Below are 17,836 nucleotides of genomic sequence, written 5' to 3' on the forward strand. Positions count from 1 at the left end.
CTTTTTCTAGGGTCGCATTTTGGACAGTCACCCCAGGGCCCAGAGCTATCAAATCAATGTCCATCGCTAGCTTCTGCGCGTGTTTCAATGGCTGTAAAGCAAAAAAATATTGCTAAAAATTATTTTCCACAAGCAGTTTAAGGGACTTAGCTAATAATTATATTGTATACACACCTAATTTACAGTTCAAAAATCTTTGCATGTAATTACAAATAGAAAAGTGCGTAGAAAAAAGTGGTCAGAATAAAAAATGCAAAGCGTGGACGACGACGTGCAAAAAGAGGAAAATTTTATACCTAGAATTCGAGACGCGCAAAAAAACAGAAAATCGACTATTTCCTGGTCGCCGGGACTGAGCTAAGGAATTGCGCGATATTGTGAAATTTGTGAGCCTCTTTCGGGACTCCCAGTGTTTAAATTAATAATAAAAATAAAGCATAAATTGTATAAGCGAACTGTCTGGGGTTGATGGTAGAGCGCTGAGAGGGGTAGGCGAGTCTCGTTCTTGCTCAGTTTCAGCCCATCCGCTGTCCGCTGGGCAAATCTCTCGGTCTCGGTCGCTCTTTCAGTTCTGCCCCGAACTTCCGTGACATCGGTTGTTGTTTTCTCCTTTCTTGTTTTCGCGCGTAAAATTCGTTCCTTCGTTTCCCACCCTCGCCGCCTGCTACAATTTGTGGGAAATTTTGGTACCTAAGCCATAACAGCAACTGCAACAACACCAACGCCAACCGCGCAAAGCAGGTAAATAAACGTGCACAATTGTGGTACATGTGATTATAGAGTATCATTCCAAGAATATGTTAAGTAAATTCATTTATTTTTAGCCATTAGTTGCTCTCGCGCGTTTGCTTTTTTGCTCCATTTATTTTGGTATTTTCAATTATTTGGCCAGGGCTGCATACACCATGACCGGTAATTTGTATTTGTTCTGATTCAGTGTTTATGCACACGCTTCTGATATCGTGATATGCAAATAAGTACTTACTGAATAATGCATTTGTGTGCAGCAAATTTCCTTGGGTATATATATATATATATATATTTATACCACTGTATAGCACATTTGTCGCTGAACAAACATATTGCAAGAATATAACGCGCATAAACGTGATGTTTTTCTTTGGTTTCTTCTTTGTGTGTGATTTGGCCACCGCCAAACCTAATGCATATTTCATTAAAATGATTTGGTGTTGTTACGCTTTCAGCTGCGTAGGAGACGGATGCGAAAGAACAAAGCGCGGACCGGAACGCAATCGAAAAACGGAATGCAAAGGTAATGCAAATAATCACATTTTTGTCAAGGAAAACTCGATTGATTAACGATTTGATTTTGTTTTGTGTGTTCCTTACCGTGTGACAGCGCATAAATGCAGAAACGATGATGGAGGCATTGGATCAGCAACAAGCCAAGCTTACGTCTAACATAGATGCCGGTGATGCGGGTGGCACGGGTGACAGAGTCGGAGTCGGAGTGGATGTCGGTACGGGAGCAGCAAGTGGCACTACCAGCGAAGAGGACGATTACGAGGACACTAATAATGCGCTGGGGCTGGCGAAAGAGGAGAGCCCGATGGAGCACAGCGACAACAACAATGCGGACGCTAGCGGTGACGAATGTGGCCTAAAGAGAAAAAAGAGCACCGATGACGTGATAGACTTGACCCTGGCAAACGGCCAGGATAGCAGCCAGATGGAGGCGGCGGCGGACGCAGATGCCGATGCCGAGTCGGAGAGGGCAGATAGCGAAAAGTCTGCAGATGAATCGCAAACGGGTGAAAGCGACACTTCAAAGGAATCTCTTCTGGCCGAAGATGCAGACAACGCAGACGAAGCGGGTGTTAGTGAGAGCGAAGATATTGGGGAGACTCCGAACTGTCCTACGATTGTTATTGAAAGCGACGATGAGCAGCAGACACGAACATCATCCTCTTCTTCGGGCAATGATTGTGTGGAGCAAGAGCTGGTGGAAGACCTGCTTCCATCTGTGGAGGAGGATTCTGCACAGTCCAGCCCAATCCCAGTAAAAAACGAGTGCATAGAAGATCTGCCAGTGAAGACGAAAGAGGAGCTCAAAAGTGATACCGAGACTGTGCCCATATCTGAGCCAGAAGAAGATAATCCTCCCACGATGCTCGGGGAGTCTGCTGTTGCATGTGATGATGATGATCCAGTGGATACCTTGGTGACTCCCAAAGACGAAGAGGAAACCCAGCAGGGATCGCCGGCAGTCAAAGAAGTCATTGATGTGAAATCGGAGAGCGAAGAGGAGGAAGCAGAGGGATATCTATCGGCGAGAGGAGATCTCGATATCGATACGGAGAGTGAGAGTGAGGAAGAGGATTTGGATTCGTCCCTGTCCATTAAGGAAAACATTGACAAGACTCCGGCGGCGACTGAGAAAGAGGACGCAGAGCGCTCTTCGTCTATTAACGAGCTTGATGTGGAACCAGATAGTGGGGAGGATGAAGCAGAGGAGCCTCCAGACGTTAAGGTTGATCTTGATATCGATATAGAGAGTGCCGAAGACGATGTAGATTCAACTCAGTCCAAAAAGGCGACTCAGAAAGAGGGTGCAGAACGAGCTTCCCCTATAAAAAAGCTAGATGTGGAACCGGAGAGTGGAGAGGACGAAGCAGACGAAAATCTATCTGTAAAAGGAGATCTGGATATCGATACGGAGAGTGAGGAAGATGAAGAGGATGTTGATGCAGATGCTTCCCTGTCCATTAAGGAAAACTTGAACAAGGGTCCGGAAACCGGGAAAGTGGACGCAGAGGGATCTCCGTCTAACAAACAACTAGACGAGGAAACTGTTAGTGCCGAGGAGAACGTTTCGTTGGCTGTTAAAAAGGATCTTGATGAGGATACAGAGAGTGCGCAGGAGGCCCCTTCTCTGCCTATCAAAAATGATCTGGAACAGGATTCGGGCAGTGAACCGGAACAGTCGGAAGTCCTGTCTATCAAAGGGGAAAAAGCAGGCAAGAGATCTCCTTCAGTTCAAAAATGTATCGAAATGAATGCCGAGAATAACGATTCGAGGACGAGAGATTGTCTGGCTTCAGACGACGAATTCGATGAAAAGGCATCCCATTCCAGCCGCAAATCGTCTGTAGAGGAATCGTCTGATTCAGAGGATTCTGTAACGCTGACCATGGACGTGGATCATCCATGTAGCGAGGATGAGGATGCGGATGCGGATGCAGTTGCGACGCCAGGAGTCATTAAAATTGAATCAGACTCGGAAGAAGAGCCACAGATGGAGGAAAGCCTCAAATCAACAGCTCCTGCTGTCACTTCCACGGAAGTGGATGTTGTGCCGGTAATCAAAGTGAATGGAACACACAATTCCCCCATTCCCGAGGATAAAGAGCAGGAGGAGCAGCTGGAGAAACGGGAGCTGGAAGAGCACAACCAATTTTCTGTGATATCAAACCACACTGCGGCGAACGAGGACGGTGAAGAAGAAGGCGCCTCCACGTCACAACAGCCGCCAATGAAGGCACGTCCACTGATCCTTCCCGTTCGCAGAAGCCGCAGTCGTAGTACCAGCAGAAGCAGCACAATCAGCTCGGCCTCACAGCCCCAATTGGTCATCGATCATCCGGCCGAGAGTGAACAGAATAATGGTAAGGTGCAAGCCCTGAAGCTGTCGTTCAAGCGCAGGCGCAGCAGCAGAACCAGTACCTCCTCCGCCGCCTCCGTCAGCCAGCCCGATAAACAAATGAAGCTGGGGAATAACTCCTCGCTGCTCTTGCAACGTCTCCAGGGCAATACCAATACCAATGACAATGCTGATCCCGCCAGCGATACCCCTGAGGCGAGCAACCTGTTGTCCTGCAGCAAATGCAATCTCCAGAACATTGAGACTGTTCAGCAGCTAAACGAACACCAGGCGCAATGCAAAATGGCCTCGAAGGGGAAGCCCGAACAGAAGAAGGAGCGTTTCTTTCGCTGCGCAAGGTGCGGCACCGTGCATCAGTCCTGGAACTTCTTCAGCCATGTGCGGGATGTCCACCAGAAGTACGTTTGCTTGTACTGCAGCCTCATGTATGCCACTGCGGAGAAGCTGTCGCTGCATCTGGAGAACAAGCATGACATCGATCAGAGGCACCTGTCAATGGATGAGTGGGCCGCGGAGCAGCAGAAGGAGGATCGGGGCAGGTATCTCGTCTGCTGCACATGCCAGACCACATTTCCGCAAGGCTCAGGCTTCGAGAATCACGACTGTTCGGAGCTAATGGAGCCGTGTGCTGAATGTGGGGTAAAGGGATGCCATGCCATGGCCTGCAGAAACCAGAAGAAGAAGCCGCACAAACGGAGGAGAGTACGGAAGCAGCCAGAGCAGCAGCAGCAGCAGCAACAGAAACAGCCGCAGGCGGTGCCATTAACAATCCCAGTGGAACAGCAGGAAACCCTGCAAACGGAGCCAGCGGAAAACAGTAAGTTTCATCGCTAGCCATGTATTATTCGCACATAATTAATGCTCTTGCAGTTCCAGCGCCAATGCCCATTTGGCCGAACATGACACTCGACCCAGACACTCTGGCACTACCAGCTCCAGTTCCGACACCATCTCCGGCCATTCCCAAGCTAGTTGTACCTAAAATAATGCTGAGGGTGCCGAAGGAGTTTCAGAAATCTGTGGACGCTGCTCTAAGCAGCACGGATACGGAGGAGGAGGAACCGGATTTGCACACAGCAACTCCCCTGGAACAGGAAACCGAAATAAATCCTTCTTCGTCCCCACAAATACCAGACCAAGCGCCGATGCCGATGCCGCCGCCGCCACGCCACAGCCTAGATGATTCGGATTGTGCAAAGATGATGAGCCTCATGCAGGCCGAAGTGGAGCGCACCGAACTGGAAATACAGCGGATCAAAGCAGACAGGAAACCCGATAGGAAGAAGCACTCCAAGGCCATAGCTCCCGCAGATGTGTTGGACGACGGATTACCACAGCACGCAGCGGAAGTAAAGGAGCAGCCCCAGCTCCAGGTGCAGGCACTGGTGCAGCAACCCCAGCAGCAAGAGGAACAACGTCGCTGGTCGCTGACGCCGCCCGCTTCGCCACACAACACAACGCAGCCACCGCCCGCAATTATCACGGAGTTCCAAGACCAGTCGGATGCAGCCGATGCCGAAGCATCGTCTGGGCGTCGCAATAGCCTCGGTAGTGATTGCATGGACATTGATGATAGCTTGAACGGACCAACGGCTGCCAACGACGGAGAATTCGGACCCCCAGAGGGCCCATTGATGGAACAGATGGAAGCGGTGGCGCTGCCACAACCACCGCAGCCCGTTCAGTCGCCTCCTCCACCCTTCGATGGCATAATGGTGGCCGGAGAGGACACGCACACGATCGATCTGCAGCTGGATCGACCCCTGGATCGGTTCTCAATGGTGGAGTTTGTGCGTCTGTGCCTGAAGGCGGTCTACTCCATCTGCCTCTACTGCAATCACGCTCGCCGTATTGCCGTCAATGGCAAGCAGCTGGTGCTGCACATGATTAGCCAGCACCGCTTTACGGCTACGGTGGACAGCATCACGGCCGAGGAGCTGTACGCCGAGACGATTGTGGCAAGGCTGAAGAGCTTTGTGCCCCAGCTGGAGGAGGAGTACCTGAATCTGGCCAGCTGCTGCACCGTGGAGAACGGCAAGTACGCAGAGGTCTTCAACGAGCGGATCTATGAGTGCTTCTCCTGCCGCTACGTGGCCGCCACGCACAAAGAGCTCTACACGCACAACCGCAGGATGCATGCCAAGTCGAACATCACGTGCATCATGTGCCGCACCAATTTCTACAGCTACAGTGAGATTCTCTGTCACATTTGTCCGGGCGAGGAGGCCCTCAGCGTATACGACTTGAAGTTCCGCTGCTGCCTGTGCGAGACGTCGCCGCCGCTGCCCTCCGCCTTCCGTCTGATGGTGCACCTGCGAAAGCAGCATAATGCCTGCGACATCTGCCTGGAGGATTGCGTCACCCAGGCGAAGCTCTCGTCCCACGTGTGGAAGCACAAGCTGCTGCATCTGTGCTACCGGTGCGGCATCGCCTACCGCAACAAGCAGGACATTTCCAAGCATCTGTTCTGGAAGCACGGCACCGAGAGCGCCGGCTGCAAGCGCTGCCTGCAGAAGCGCTGGCCCCATGTCTACCACTTCTGTGTGCCGCCCGTGACGTTCCCCTGCGAGGAGTGCGGCTTCAACTTCAGCAAGGCCATCTACCTGGAGGTCCACAAGCGGATGCATGCCGGCGACTTTCGCTACGCCTGCGCCGAGGAGCTGTGCGACGAGAAGTTCGTCTCGCGCAAGCTTCTGCTGAAGCATGCTAGCACGCATGAGGCGAAGGCGGATTCCCCAGAAACGCCCACAGAGCAGAAAGAGGATCAAGCATCGGAGCAGCCACTGGAAGCAATCAAGAAGGAAACGGAGGAGGAGGGAGAGGAAGGGGCACAGCACGAGGCCGAAACGAAGGCTTCGCCGTTTCCCGAGAAGGAACCCAAAACGGAATGCACTAAGGTTGAGGCTGCAGACAAGAAGGAGGCGTCAGAGCAAACTGCTGGCAAATCAGAGACTCGCAAACGACGCAAAAAGTCAAAGCGCACGAAGGAATACCTCGAGGATCTCAACCTGATAGCCCCAAATCTCTCTGAGTCGGACAGCAGCGATAGCAGCGACTCGGATGCGCCGCCGCCGAAAAGTGGCAGCCATGGTCATGAGCCACTGCCTATGCGATCCTCTGTGGAAGATCTGGATATGCCCAAGGTGATGCTGTCGCCCTCCTCCGAGAGCGATGCAGACGAGCAGCAATCACAGCCAAGCCAGAAGCGGGAGGATCCACTCGAGGAGAAGCCCTTGACGGAGTCAAAAAACCAGGAAGAGGAGACGACGAAGTCAGAGGTGGATGTGGAGGTGGGAGCGGAGGCGGAGGCCAAAAAGGAAGAGGAACCGGATGATGTCTCTGATATGTGGAAAAATCTACTCCAAAATCAGCCGGTGAACTCCAACACCAATCCGAATTCCAATCTTGAGGAGCAGCCACCAAAGGAGGAGGCGGCACCCGCAGATGTGGAAGTCCCTCAGACGCCCAGCAAGGTGCATGTGGCATGGTCCGATCACGATTACTGTAAGCTGCATCGCACGCCTCCCCCGTCGCCGGCCAAAAAACATTCCACTCCCAAATCGTCGCACTCCGGCAAGCGTGCCGCGAAAAACAACGCCTCCAGTGACAGCGACAGTTCCAGCAGCTCCAGCTCCAACTCGGACTCCGATTCCTCGAGCTGCTCCTGTGGATCCAACTGCAGTTGCAGCTCCAGCAACAGCAGCAGCTCCAGTGACGACTCTGACGATTCCGACAGCTCGAATGCAGCGGCATCGCCGTCGAAGAGGTTGCGCAAGAAATCCCTGAAGCAGAAGAAGAGCGAGTCGCTCCAGCAGGTGCCGCAGCCAGAGCCAGAAGAGGAAGTTAATGTAACCTCTGTGACCGAGGACCAACTAGTGCCGCCTCCGCCCTCACCAAAAGCTCCGCAGTACAACGAATCAGATTTCGATACCGCATTCTCCGACACCGACGAGGAATTCTACGATGCCCATCCCCAGAAGCTGGCCAGCGAGTTGCTGGCCCAAAAGCGCGAGGCCCTGCTCGCCGAGCATCCGCCAGTGGGGCCGCGGAACAACTACGACATCGTCGAGAACAGTCGTCCCTCCACGCCGTCCCTGCCAGAGGAGGCTGTTGCCTACGCCGACAAGCCGGAACGGGTTCGCAACAAAAAGAAGAAGCGAGAGCGAAAGTCCACATGTAAATCGGGAAAGCTACAGCTAACGAGCACACCCCTGCCCATGTCCGTGTCGATGGAACCACCCATCGCCACACAGATGCTCCCTGCAGAGTCACCGTCGCTGCTCCCAGTGACACCGCTGACGCATCGCCACCTGCAGTTTGGGGGATTCCTGGGCAGTAGGATGAGCGAGGGCAGCAGCTGCTCCGATGCCGATGGCCAGCTAAAGCGCTCCAAGCGCCAGAGGCGTCCCAACAAGTTCTATGGCTACACCAGCGACGACGAGAATATGGGCACCATCCTGGCCCCGCCGCTCCTGGTGGGAATGCAGCTGATCAAGCCACAGCCGCCGCCTTTGTTGACTTGGGCCAAGGAGGATTTGCCGACGCCGCCGAAGCAGCGCAGCAGAAACAACAACAATAGCAGCAGTGGACATCACCACCATCTGCACAGCAATGGGGGTACGCGAACGCCCCCGACGGGATCCGGATCGAGGAAGCGCAACAGGCAGCGGCCTCAGGCCCCGAGCGCAGGCGGATCGAGTGCAAGTGCTCGCTCTACAAAGCGCCACAAGCCGCACAGGGAAGAAAAGTCATTGCCGCCGATACCCACGCTAAAGATACGGCCCAGCTTCCTGACCTCCATTTCACCGCCGACGGACAGCAGCGATAGCAGTTCAGAAGACGAGGAAGTGAACGTGACCAGCCTAGGGCCGCCTACTCCACAGATTCCTCCCGTTTTTGTAATGCCCCCAGCTCCACCCGTGGTCCTACCGGTCCAGCTGCCACCGCCACCGCCGCCGCCGCCTGCTGCCACCGCATTCAATCAGCCAATTCCGCCGGCTCTGCTCCCGAATCCGGACTTTGCCACACTGCAGTACTTCAAGGCGAACAACATACGCTACCCGATCAGACCGCCGGCAGGAGCCCGGCTGGCGCGCGAAGGCGAGTCCGTCTACTGCTACTGTCGCTGTCCCTACGACGAGGTCTCCGAGATGATTGCCTGCGACGGCGACAACTGTCTGATCGAATGGTTCCACTTTGAGTGCGTGGGCATTATGGTGGCGCCACAGGGCAGGTGGTTCTGCGCCGAGTGCAGGCCCAAGTACACCGAAGGCCTCTACCCGGGCGCGACGGCACAGTGACATCATCTTCCAGGAGGAGCTTGGCTAGGATTCCGTGGATCCTCCTCTTTCACACAGTAGCCACAACAACCACGCGATCGAAACCCCACTACAGAATGGAATACGCTTATTAATTGATAAAAACAAAAAAAAAACTGAGGATATCTAAAAGTTCTATATACTACAAATGAAATCTAAATATCGTAAGACATTAAATATATATATGTACATTTAAAAGGCAAGGCGGTTCGGACACCTGGCTCAAAGTGCACTCTCCCCGGAGAGAGTGTAGATAGGGAAAACATCTTATTAAAGAAAAATAAACGTATATATTATATATATATAGTATATATCTATATCTATATATCTGTATATCATATATAAGGCCAACAATCGTGTGTAAATATCGAGAGATGCATATCCATTATGCAAAATTGTACCATACTTAGAGATCCATTATAAATAACTAAACACCTATGAATAGCACCTCCCAAACCCTCCCATGAGCCGCAATCCCAGCATAGTTCTTAATTAAATCTATCTATGTGTACGTTTACATTTAGTGACTACGAGTAGGTACCCAAAACAAGGATAAACGGAAACAAGCTGATGAATAGTTAATCATTCAATCGATCTTGAGAAAAATACACATACAACTGTGAAAAAAAGAAACAAATAAGTAATACTAAAAGGAATGTTCACGTTTTGTTTTATTTTCAATATGGTGGACGGGCTTATCATCTATAATGAGATTGAATGTTATCTGTGGCAATCGTCTACAGACAGTAGATATATTTACGAAAAACAGCTTATTTATCTTCAATATTCCAGTGCATCCATATGTCTGTTAAAGAGAACCTTCATTCGCATCCATGCTAGCGAAAGATGCAAAGGAAAATGCTGAGAATCAAATACATGCCGTGTCAATGATGATGCACATTGCTGCCCGAATCGAGTCTCGCCGATAAGGATTGGTTTGTTGTTGTTGTTGGACAGCTACAAAATCTAAAGGGCGTGCTTTTTCATTCCTTCTCATATCGAATCAACCAACCAACCAACCAACCCTTACGATATTGTGGTAGCATTTATGTTTGTACCTTGAACATGCGTCCAAAGAATAGGCCAACGTTAACCCAGTCGCCCATGTGCAGGGTTTAATATCCTTAAAACGAATTCCACGCTCCATGCTCCGATTATGGCAAAGTAACGTCAAAAGTAAATGCAAATAAGCCACGACAAGCGGGCTAATGTTGCTGTAGTGGCTACAACCCCGCGTATGAATGGGCGCGGAACCACGCCAGGGTCAGTGGTAGGGTCATCCAATTCCAACCACCACCCGCATGTCCGGCCAGTGGCCACTGACCACTGACCACCACCCCGTCATCGTGGGTATGGGCGTGGGTTTGTTTACCAAACAGCACGCTGATTTAATTGTTGTTCGGAGGAGGAGGAGAAGGAACAGCAGGAGCATGGGCTCTGAGTCCGAGCTACGAGAGAGGCGCAACAGCCACAACGAACTTCAATTACAGGTGGCGATTGTGGTCGCCGGACGAACCAGACGGACGGTGGGAGAGACGAGCGATGGCCGGTGTGGTGTGCGTGAGTAGAAATTACCATAAATCTGAGAGGGCTCGAATAAAAAAGGCTTCTCTGGTGAACTTGGGGCGGCAGTTCGTGTTGAGTTGTCGCGGCGAGCGGTTAACCCGAGGCTCCCACTTTTGACCGGAACTGAGTTTCGAATTTGCGTTCGTCGTTCGCGTGGCAGATCCCGCTGTGTGTGTGCGTGCTCCTTGTTCCGTAAGCCATGTCCACGGGACAGCCAGTTGAGCAAACAGTAGTCCAATTATCGTCCTCTGCTGGTCACCGGCTAGACCGCTAGGACTTAGTGGCGGCAAACACCATGGTACGTCGCGCATCGAGCGTGCCGCATTTGAATAGCAGCGGCGGTAGCAGCGCCGATAGCGCCAGCACCTCTGGCAATCGGCGGGGCAGAGGCGCCGTTGCCGGCTCACGCGCCAGGAAAGCGCCCACGCCCACATCGACGTCCACGTCCACATCCATGTCCAACCAGCGCCAGAGCTCCGGCAGCAGCAGCAGCATGCCACGGTCCCGCAGTCTCACCAACGGCATGCGTCGCCTCAGTCCCCAGAAGGGAGCAGGGAGCGGCAGCAGTGGCGGAGGAGGAGGCGGAGTCGGAGGCAGTTCCCGCAATACGCCGTATTTTCTACGCTCACGGGAGAACGAGTAAGTGTGGGATAAGGAATGCCGCCGCGGCTCCGATTGCGGTACTTCCCACCGTAATCAATAGGCGATAGCTTGCTGACGCTTGAGAAAACAGTGGAAAGCCGCTAAAAAGACTGGGGAAAAAGCACGGAGCATGAGGAAAAACTTATAAAACATAGATCTCCGAATTCTACACACTGAGGGAAAAAAGCCACTATTGGGTCTTAAACGTGGAATTACCATTTCTATCGTAACTGCTAAAGACTACCTCTTTTAACAGAGAATTTATGGATATCTAAAGGTTCAAGAACTATTCTGTATTGCCTTTACCCTGATAGTCCTGTGCTACTGTACTGAATATAATTTTTAGGAATTTAAATGGACCCATGAATATTGCATGCGAGTATTCCCTTATATTTTTTCTAACCTTTCGCAATGTAATGCCACTGCTGTGGTTGTAATTATTAAGTACGTACAAATATCTATAAAGATACACTCGTGTATTGTATGAGCCACTAGGAAAATATATTAATTTTGATCAGTCCATTCGGCTGGGCAGGGCACTTACAAGGAGTGTGAGACTACAACCATTAATAATAACACGACAGGGACTGCTCCTGGTCTCCCGGCTCACCCCTAATCGAAGGAAAGACCCATTAAAAACCCGGCAGAAGGCAAGGAAGGAACAGACACAAGCCAAACCATAATGACCACGCACAATACGAGTAATCCAAAAGAAGGACAGACAGACAGGCAATCAAATGGACAGAGAGACAGACACACAGACGGACGGACGGACTGGGCATTTTCTTTTAGTTCTTTATTTAAACAATTTGTGGAAAGGAAGGAAGTATCGCCAGTGATCTGGGGGTTGAGAAGAGTCGAGCACTAAGCGGACACGACACAAATCGATTTTGCAATTAAAGCCCATTGAAGTCTATATGTGGGATATGACCGGAGTTGAGAGCGAAAGTGGTCATACTCGTGTTTACGAGTCTATGTATGTTGGGGTTTTTTGAGTTCGATTCCGATGTGGGTAGGGTCCAGGTGGAACGTAACAGACAAACAGCCTAAGGTTAAGGACCCCCAGGTCCCCGAGCTGAGGAACTGGTGACAAGTGGGTTAAGTACAAGTTTGGTTCGGAAGGAATATTAATTATTCAAAACCGAAGAACTTTCTTTTGATGGAATCGAGGCTTGAACTACTTAATATGATGATACGATGGTATCACAGGTAGCTAATCAAGTCTTTGTTTTCACATCAATTGTGGTACACCTATAATTTCATTAATTTGGATCATTAATACTGGCATTGTGTGGATCCCCCACCCCACCGAAGGAAATGTGCCGACGTTTCGTTTATTTTTAGAAGTTTCTTCGATTTATGCTGACATTGTAAATAAGTAACATATTCACAGCTATTACCCAGAAGAGGATGTTTATGTTATTATTGGAACTGGGGAGTGACACACCAGACTTGAGATTCTAGGAACCTATGACTCGTCAGGCGCCCGCGCGACAATTTGTTAGAACTTAATCGTAATTAAACATCATTTTCATCAGCCTTGAACATGGGTAGCTGGAATACAACCTTTTTCTGTGAATCTGTGGCTCGTTAAGGGCCTTTCAGTCCCAAGGTTACCATTCACACCTATGTCGCTTGGAAATTTAATGGATCGCACCGAAATATGGGATTGCTTCTGCCCCCTGCAGGCAATTGGCATTATGGTCGTTATAATTATAATGGGACACGCATATAGACCTATCTTATCAATCATTTTGACTGATGAGTGCGTTGATAGCTGTATGATTGACGACACACATTGGATATATGTACTCCACTTAGACAGCAAAGGCTGTGGTGTGGGTTTTGGAACCAATGCGCAATGGACACTGGGCACTGGGCATTGGCCTTCTCCAAATCCGATCTGTATTCAGGCAACTTTGAAAGTGAATTCGCGTGCGTGACGTGGCTAGGAAAGATTGCAATTTAAAAATCCATATAGACAATATAGAGTATACATTCATATGGATTTTCTGGCATGCACAGCACGAGTTAGGTAATAATTACGCCCCAAAAAAAAAGATAATCAAAGTCCACAATTCGTTGCTTAAGCTCTGCATGCTTCATAAATGTCACCAGGAGGTTTCCCAAAACACTCCCACTCCCAGTCCGACGCCCACTCTCCGGCATGGGAAATAAAAGTGAGAGTTCCAGTTTCAGACTCGTTTCAGAATTTATTTGTTTCGCAAACATGAGTCGCCGGAAAAAAGAAACCCAGCTGCCTCTTCTGCCCGTAATCCAATCCAATCACGACTGGACAATTAGGAATTTTTGGTCTGAGGTCAGGGTAAATATTATGCATGATAACAAGCTGAGGTGGGTTTCATTTGTTCGGGTCTACAAATACCACCAGGGGAAAGTCAATCTCCTTTAAAAGAAAGCATTATTTTCGAAGCGAAAGAGAGAAATATACCCCTAGCAATAATAAGCATTATATTATCAGGAACCCTTTCAAGAACAAATCAAAACTTTCGCTCTTAGCTCCCCATTATTCAATTAATTATTTAGTACCAAAAGTTGATTGAACTTTTCTCCAGTGGCCACCCAGTACGGTGTTACTTCCCAGGACCTGCTCCTCCTCAAGACTTCGTTTCTCCTGAGGGTTCGTGTTAATTCTTTCTATTGGCGCCTTTTGAAATATTTACCAAGAGCACACACCACACTCACCTCGCACACGCACACATAAAAAGGCCCAACACAGGCTGATTAATGTACGAGTATACGGGTAGACGAGCATACGAAGTTTGGCCATTAGTCTATGAATGTTTAACAAGTCATTTATGGCCAAATGTTAAATGTCAGGCTCAGAAACAGCCCCAGCCACAGAAACCATTGGACTGTAAGATTGGACATCGCACATACGACTCGTGGTTCAATAAACCAACTATGATTGTTTGTATTGGAAACTTCTCCAAATTCCGTTTTGTGCCTTTAGCTGGATAATTATGGGTTCAACTAAAACACAAGGCTAGGTACGACTGTCTAAATCAATAATTTATCGCTGCTTATTTGCATATTCATATTTCCATAAGGGAAAATTCCGCTGAAGAAAATTGTATTAATCACGCTCATCCCCCACATCAAAAAAACTAATTGCGATTTAGTGTAAAAGAAAACGCGAAAACCACGAGCTAAGCCATCCCATCCCCAACCACCCTTAACCTTGGCTATTTATAGGGCCAATGGTCAGCGCCAGGCAACGTCAAGTTCAAGGCAAATCCCACGAAATTCCAGGGACTCGCAGTGGCCACAACAAGCGAAACTCACAAAGGAATGAAAGCTTTTTAGATGTTACTCTGATTGATTGGTTGCAATTATTGATATTTCCAATATTTGGGAGGGAATCCATAATCTGAATCCATAATCCAGTCCATTTCCATATCGAGTATACGTTGAAAAACAAACTTCATGCTTCTTAGGATTGGCAGCGCCGATACTCTGGAAATTGTAGCCTCCAAGTCCACCGGCAGCGAAGAGTGCTCCACGCCCGAGGACAACATCAATGTGGTGGTGCGTGTGCGTCCGCTCAACGAGAAGGAGAAGCGCGATCGGCACGGCTCTACCCTGACATTTCCCGGCAACGGACAGGTCATAGTAAGTATCCCCACTCCAGAGTATGTTTATCTGTTATGTGACGAATCGTACCGTCAGATTGAGGGCAACGATGTGGGACAGAAGCGTTCGCACAATCGAGACAGCGTTCGTGTATTCACGTACAACGTGGTCTTCGAGCCCGGAGCCACCCAGGATGATATACTGGACTATTCGGGCATTAAACGCATCATAGAGATGGGCATCGAGGGATTCAGTTGCACGGCCTTCTGCTACGGCCAGACGGGCTCTGGAAAGACGCACACACTGACAGGACCACCAGACCTGGTGAGTGGGAAGGGGAACCCCCAGACGTTCAGATTGATGAATGTTTCATTTTACAGTTTGTTGGAAAGCCGAATCCAAAGGATCCCCGACATGGCCTCATCTTCCGCTCGTTTGTGTATCTCTTCCAGTTGATTAAGAACCGAAAGGATGTCAATTATGTTCTTAAGGCCTCGTTCATGGAGATCTACAATGAACGGGTAAGAAAGCTACAAAATTATCCATTTCGTATCTCAGTTTTGGAGTCGTTAAAGCTAGAATACTATGTATGTATGTATATTCAATTCATTTTCTTGGGACGGGGCCTAGTCGCATATTCGATTTAAATTTAAATTGCATTTGCCATAATACTGATTGCTTTCGCTCTGGCGCTGGCCCCATTCAGTTCGGTTCGGTTCAGCAAACATGCATTAGATTGACCTGACCTCTATTAAATGGATGTCAGCACGCTCTCCATGCCCCAGACCCAGTGCGTGGAATGTTTCTGCATTTGGCTTGTCCTTTCAAATGATTTGTTTTCTTAGCAGCTCCCACAGCTCCGTTCCTGCAGTACCCCTCACCTAATTTCATTATTGGTTTACCAAATTGAATTGAATTTTATATTCCCCGGCCTTCAGGTAATCGATTTGCTCAATCCGGGAAGTGCACGGAAGCCGCTGGCCGTGCGCTGGTCCAAGAAGTCGGGCGGCTTCTTCGTGGAGAACCTATTCACGGTTGACTGCGAGGAACTGGACGATCTGCTGGCCGTTCTGGAAGAGGGTAAGTGCGCTGCATTGATCCTAATCAAAGATTCATTAATCATCCCCTTTTGGTTCATCCGTGCAGGAATGAGAAATCGAGCCATGGGCTCACATGCCATGAACGATCATTCGTCGCGTTCGCACACGATACTTACAGTGCACATCCTGTCGGACCAGCAGACGGATGGGGGAGTGTTCCTCTCCAAGCATGGCAAGATCAATTTCGTCGACCTGGCCGGCAGTGAGCTGACCAAGAAGACGATGAGCGAGGGCAAGACCCTGGAGGAGGCGAACAACATCAACAAGAGCCTGATGGTCCTCGGCTACTGCATATCCTCGCTGAGCGATGCCAAGAAGCGGTCGGGGCACATACCCTACCGGGACAGCCAGCTGACCAAACTCCTGGCCGACAGTCTGGCCGGGAACGGGGTCACGCTGATGATCGCCTGCGTCTCTCCGGCCCACTACAATCACGCAGAGACCTTGAATACCTTGCGCTATGCCTCCAGAGCCAAGCGAATACGCACCAAGCCCGTGATCATGATGGACCCCAGGGAGGCACTGATCCTCAGCCTCAAACGGGATATCCACGCCCTGCAGATGGAGAACGATCATCTGAAGGCGGCCCTCAATTTGCACCATCAGGCGGCCTCCAGTGACGCCGCCACGGACAATCTGCTTGACATGCAGCTGGATCGGCTGAGCAGCGCAGGCGGTGCGCCGGTGCCAGTGCCCAAGGTGGATCTGGAGCGGCTGCCCGAACTGGATGGCTCAGAGCTGGCCGAGCTGGTCAAACTCTACATGGTGGAGAACGAGTCGCTGCGGCAAGAGAACAACCATCTGTTCACCGTGCGCGAGACAATACTCAGGGATCAGGAGATCGTTTGCAGAGAGAACGAGCGGCTGCTCAAGAAGCTGGAGGATGTGAACAAGTGAGTTTCAGTGGCGGGTTAGCGAGCATAGAACCGTTTAGGGCTGCATTCGTTTAGGGACCTTCTCGAGGCCTGGCTCATTGTTCTCTCCCATTTCTGACTCGTTCTAGATCGGTACCGAGCGGGGACGAGGACGGGGACAATGGGCCGAGCACCGAGACGCAGACGGACGAGATTGAGGCCCCCACAGGAGGGAGGACATAATCTCAGATATTTTGATACTTTAAATCCGTATATTTCTAAACGTTTTTTGAAAACAAGCCTAGAGTGTGACTAGTCATATAAGCCTTTGTAATAAAAGTTTGTTTCTGTTCCTATGAATTGAATGAATGAATCTGAGAAGTTTACAATTACTGAATTACTGAATATAAAATAATACATTTATGTTATATATTTGTCCGCCTCTTTCTGGTTTACAGGGTTTGTGTACGTTCACCTTTGATACCTGCACGTCCGGCGATATCTCCGACCTCCGGCAAGGAAACGCCCGGCACTGAGATCTGGACAAATCCTGAACTCAACGGCGCTGCAGTCTTGCCGCTGGAGCAGAGAATGTCGGAGAATGCCGATAGGCGGACGGACACGGCCCAGAAACGCATCGATCAGAAGCGTATCGCCAGGAATATTTTGATAATGGCGAATGCTTTCAGGAAGCCGGACGCAGATCTGGCCAAGAAGCTCAATACGGATCCAGAGAATGTTCCGTCGAAGCAATCTACGGACTATATGACGGAGTAAGTGTAAATAACCAGAGACTGAAGGAGTTCATATAAAATTTCTTTTTCTTTCAGCATGCTAACGTAGAAAATGGTTAAGGGTAATGGATGTGGTCTAACAAAGATATATATTTTTGCAATTATTGTACTAAAAAAGTGCTCAATACATTTAAAATAAAGTTGTTGCAGTGTAAAGCTAGTTAATTAATTGAAACACTTTTATCTTGGTAGATGGGGTTCCCGCCCCCATCAAGGTAGGAAGAGTCTACTACGAATTTAAAAAATAACCGCCAATTATATTTAATCGCAAGTGGGCCAAATTCTTTTTTCCGCCGGTGTATTTTGAAACGGTAGACACGGTATATAAGACTCATTCCATGCACAG

At 49.7% G+C, this 17,836-nt stretch overlaps 2 protein-coding genes across 3 annotated transcripts; both read left to right on the forward strand.

The window, feature by feature from the left end:
* Positions 1–28: 28 nt before the first annotated feature.
* Positions 29–9,596, forward strand: MESR4 (misexpression suppressor of ras 4). Its single transcript, XM_001360590.4, has 4 exons — positions 29–741; positions 1,206–1,273; positions 1,361–4,439; positions 4,493–9,596. The coding sequence occupies exons 3-4, from the start codon at positions 1,379–1,381 to the stop codon at positions 8,920–8,922; spliced, it is 7,491 nt and encodes a 2,496-aa protein (XP_001360627.3). The 5' UTR covers positions 29–741; positions 1,206–1,273; positions 1,361–1,378; the 3' UTR covers positions 8,923–9,596.
* A 947-nt stretch (positions 9,597–10,543) lies between these two features.
* Klp54D (Kinesin-like protein at 54D) lies at positions 10,544–17,659 on the forward strand. Of its 2 annotated transcripts, none has more exons than XR_004468793.1 (8): positions 10,544–11,145; positions 14,607–14,781; positions 14,839–15,066; positions 15,123–15,263; positions 15,681–15,822; positions 15,889–16,735; positions 16,846–17,035; positions 17,155–17,243. XR_004468793.1 is itself a non-coding variant. In XM_002138349.3 (8 exons), the coding sequence occupies exons 1-8, from the start codon at positions 10,802–10,804 to the stop codon at positions 17,537–17,539; spliced, it is 2,205 nt and encodes a 734-aa protein (XP_002138385.2). In that variant the 5' UTR covers positions 10,549–10,801; the 3' UTR covers positions 17,540–17,659. The 2 variants fall into 2 exon arrangements, 1 of the variants encoding a protein (XP_002138385.2); XM_002138349.3 differs by lacking the exon at positions 16,846–17,035 and adding an exon at positions 17,527–17,659 and having other exon boundaries at positions 10,549–11,145; positions 17,155–17,469.
* The last annotated feature ends 177 nt before the right edge of the window (positions 17,660–17,836 follow it).

The sequence above is a fragment of the Drosophila pseudoobscura genome, chromosome 3, assembly GCF_009870125.1.
Source record: "Drosophila pseudoobscura strain MV-25-SWS-2005 chromosome 3, UCI_Dpse_MV25, whole genome shotgun sequence".
NCBI lineage: Eukaryota > Metazoa > Arthropoda > Insecta > Diptera > Drosophilidae > Drosophila > Drosophila pseudoobscura.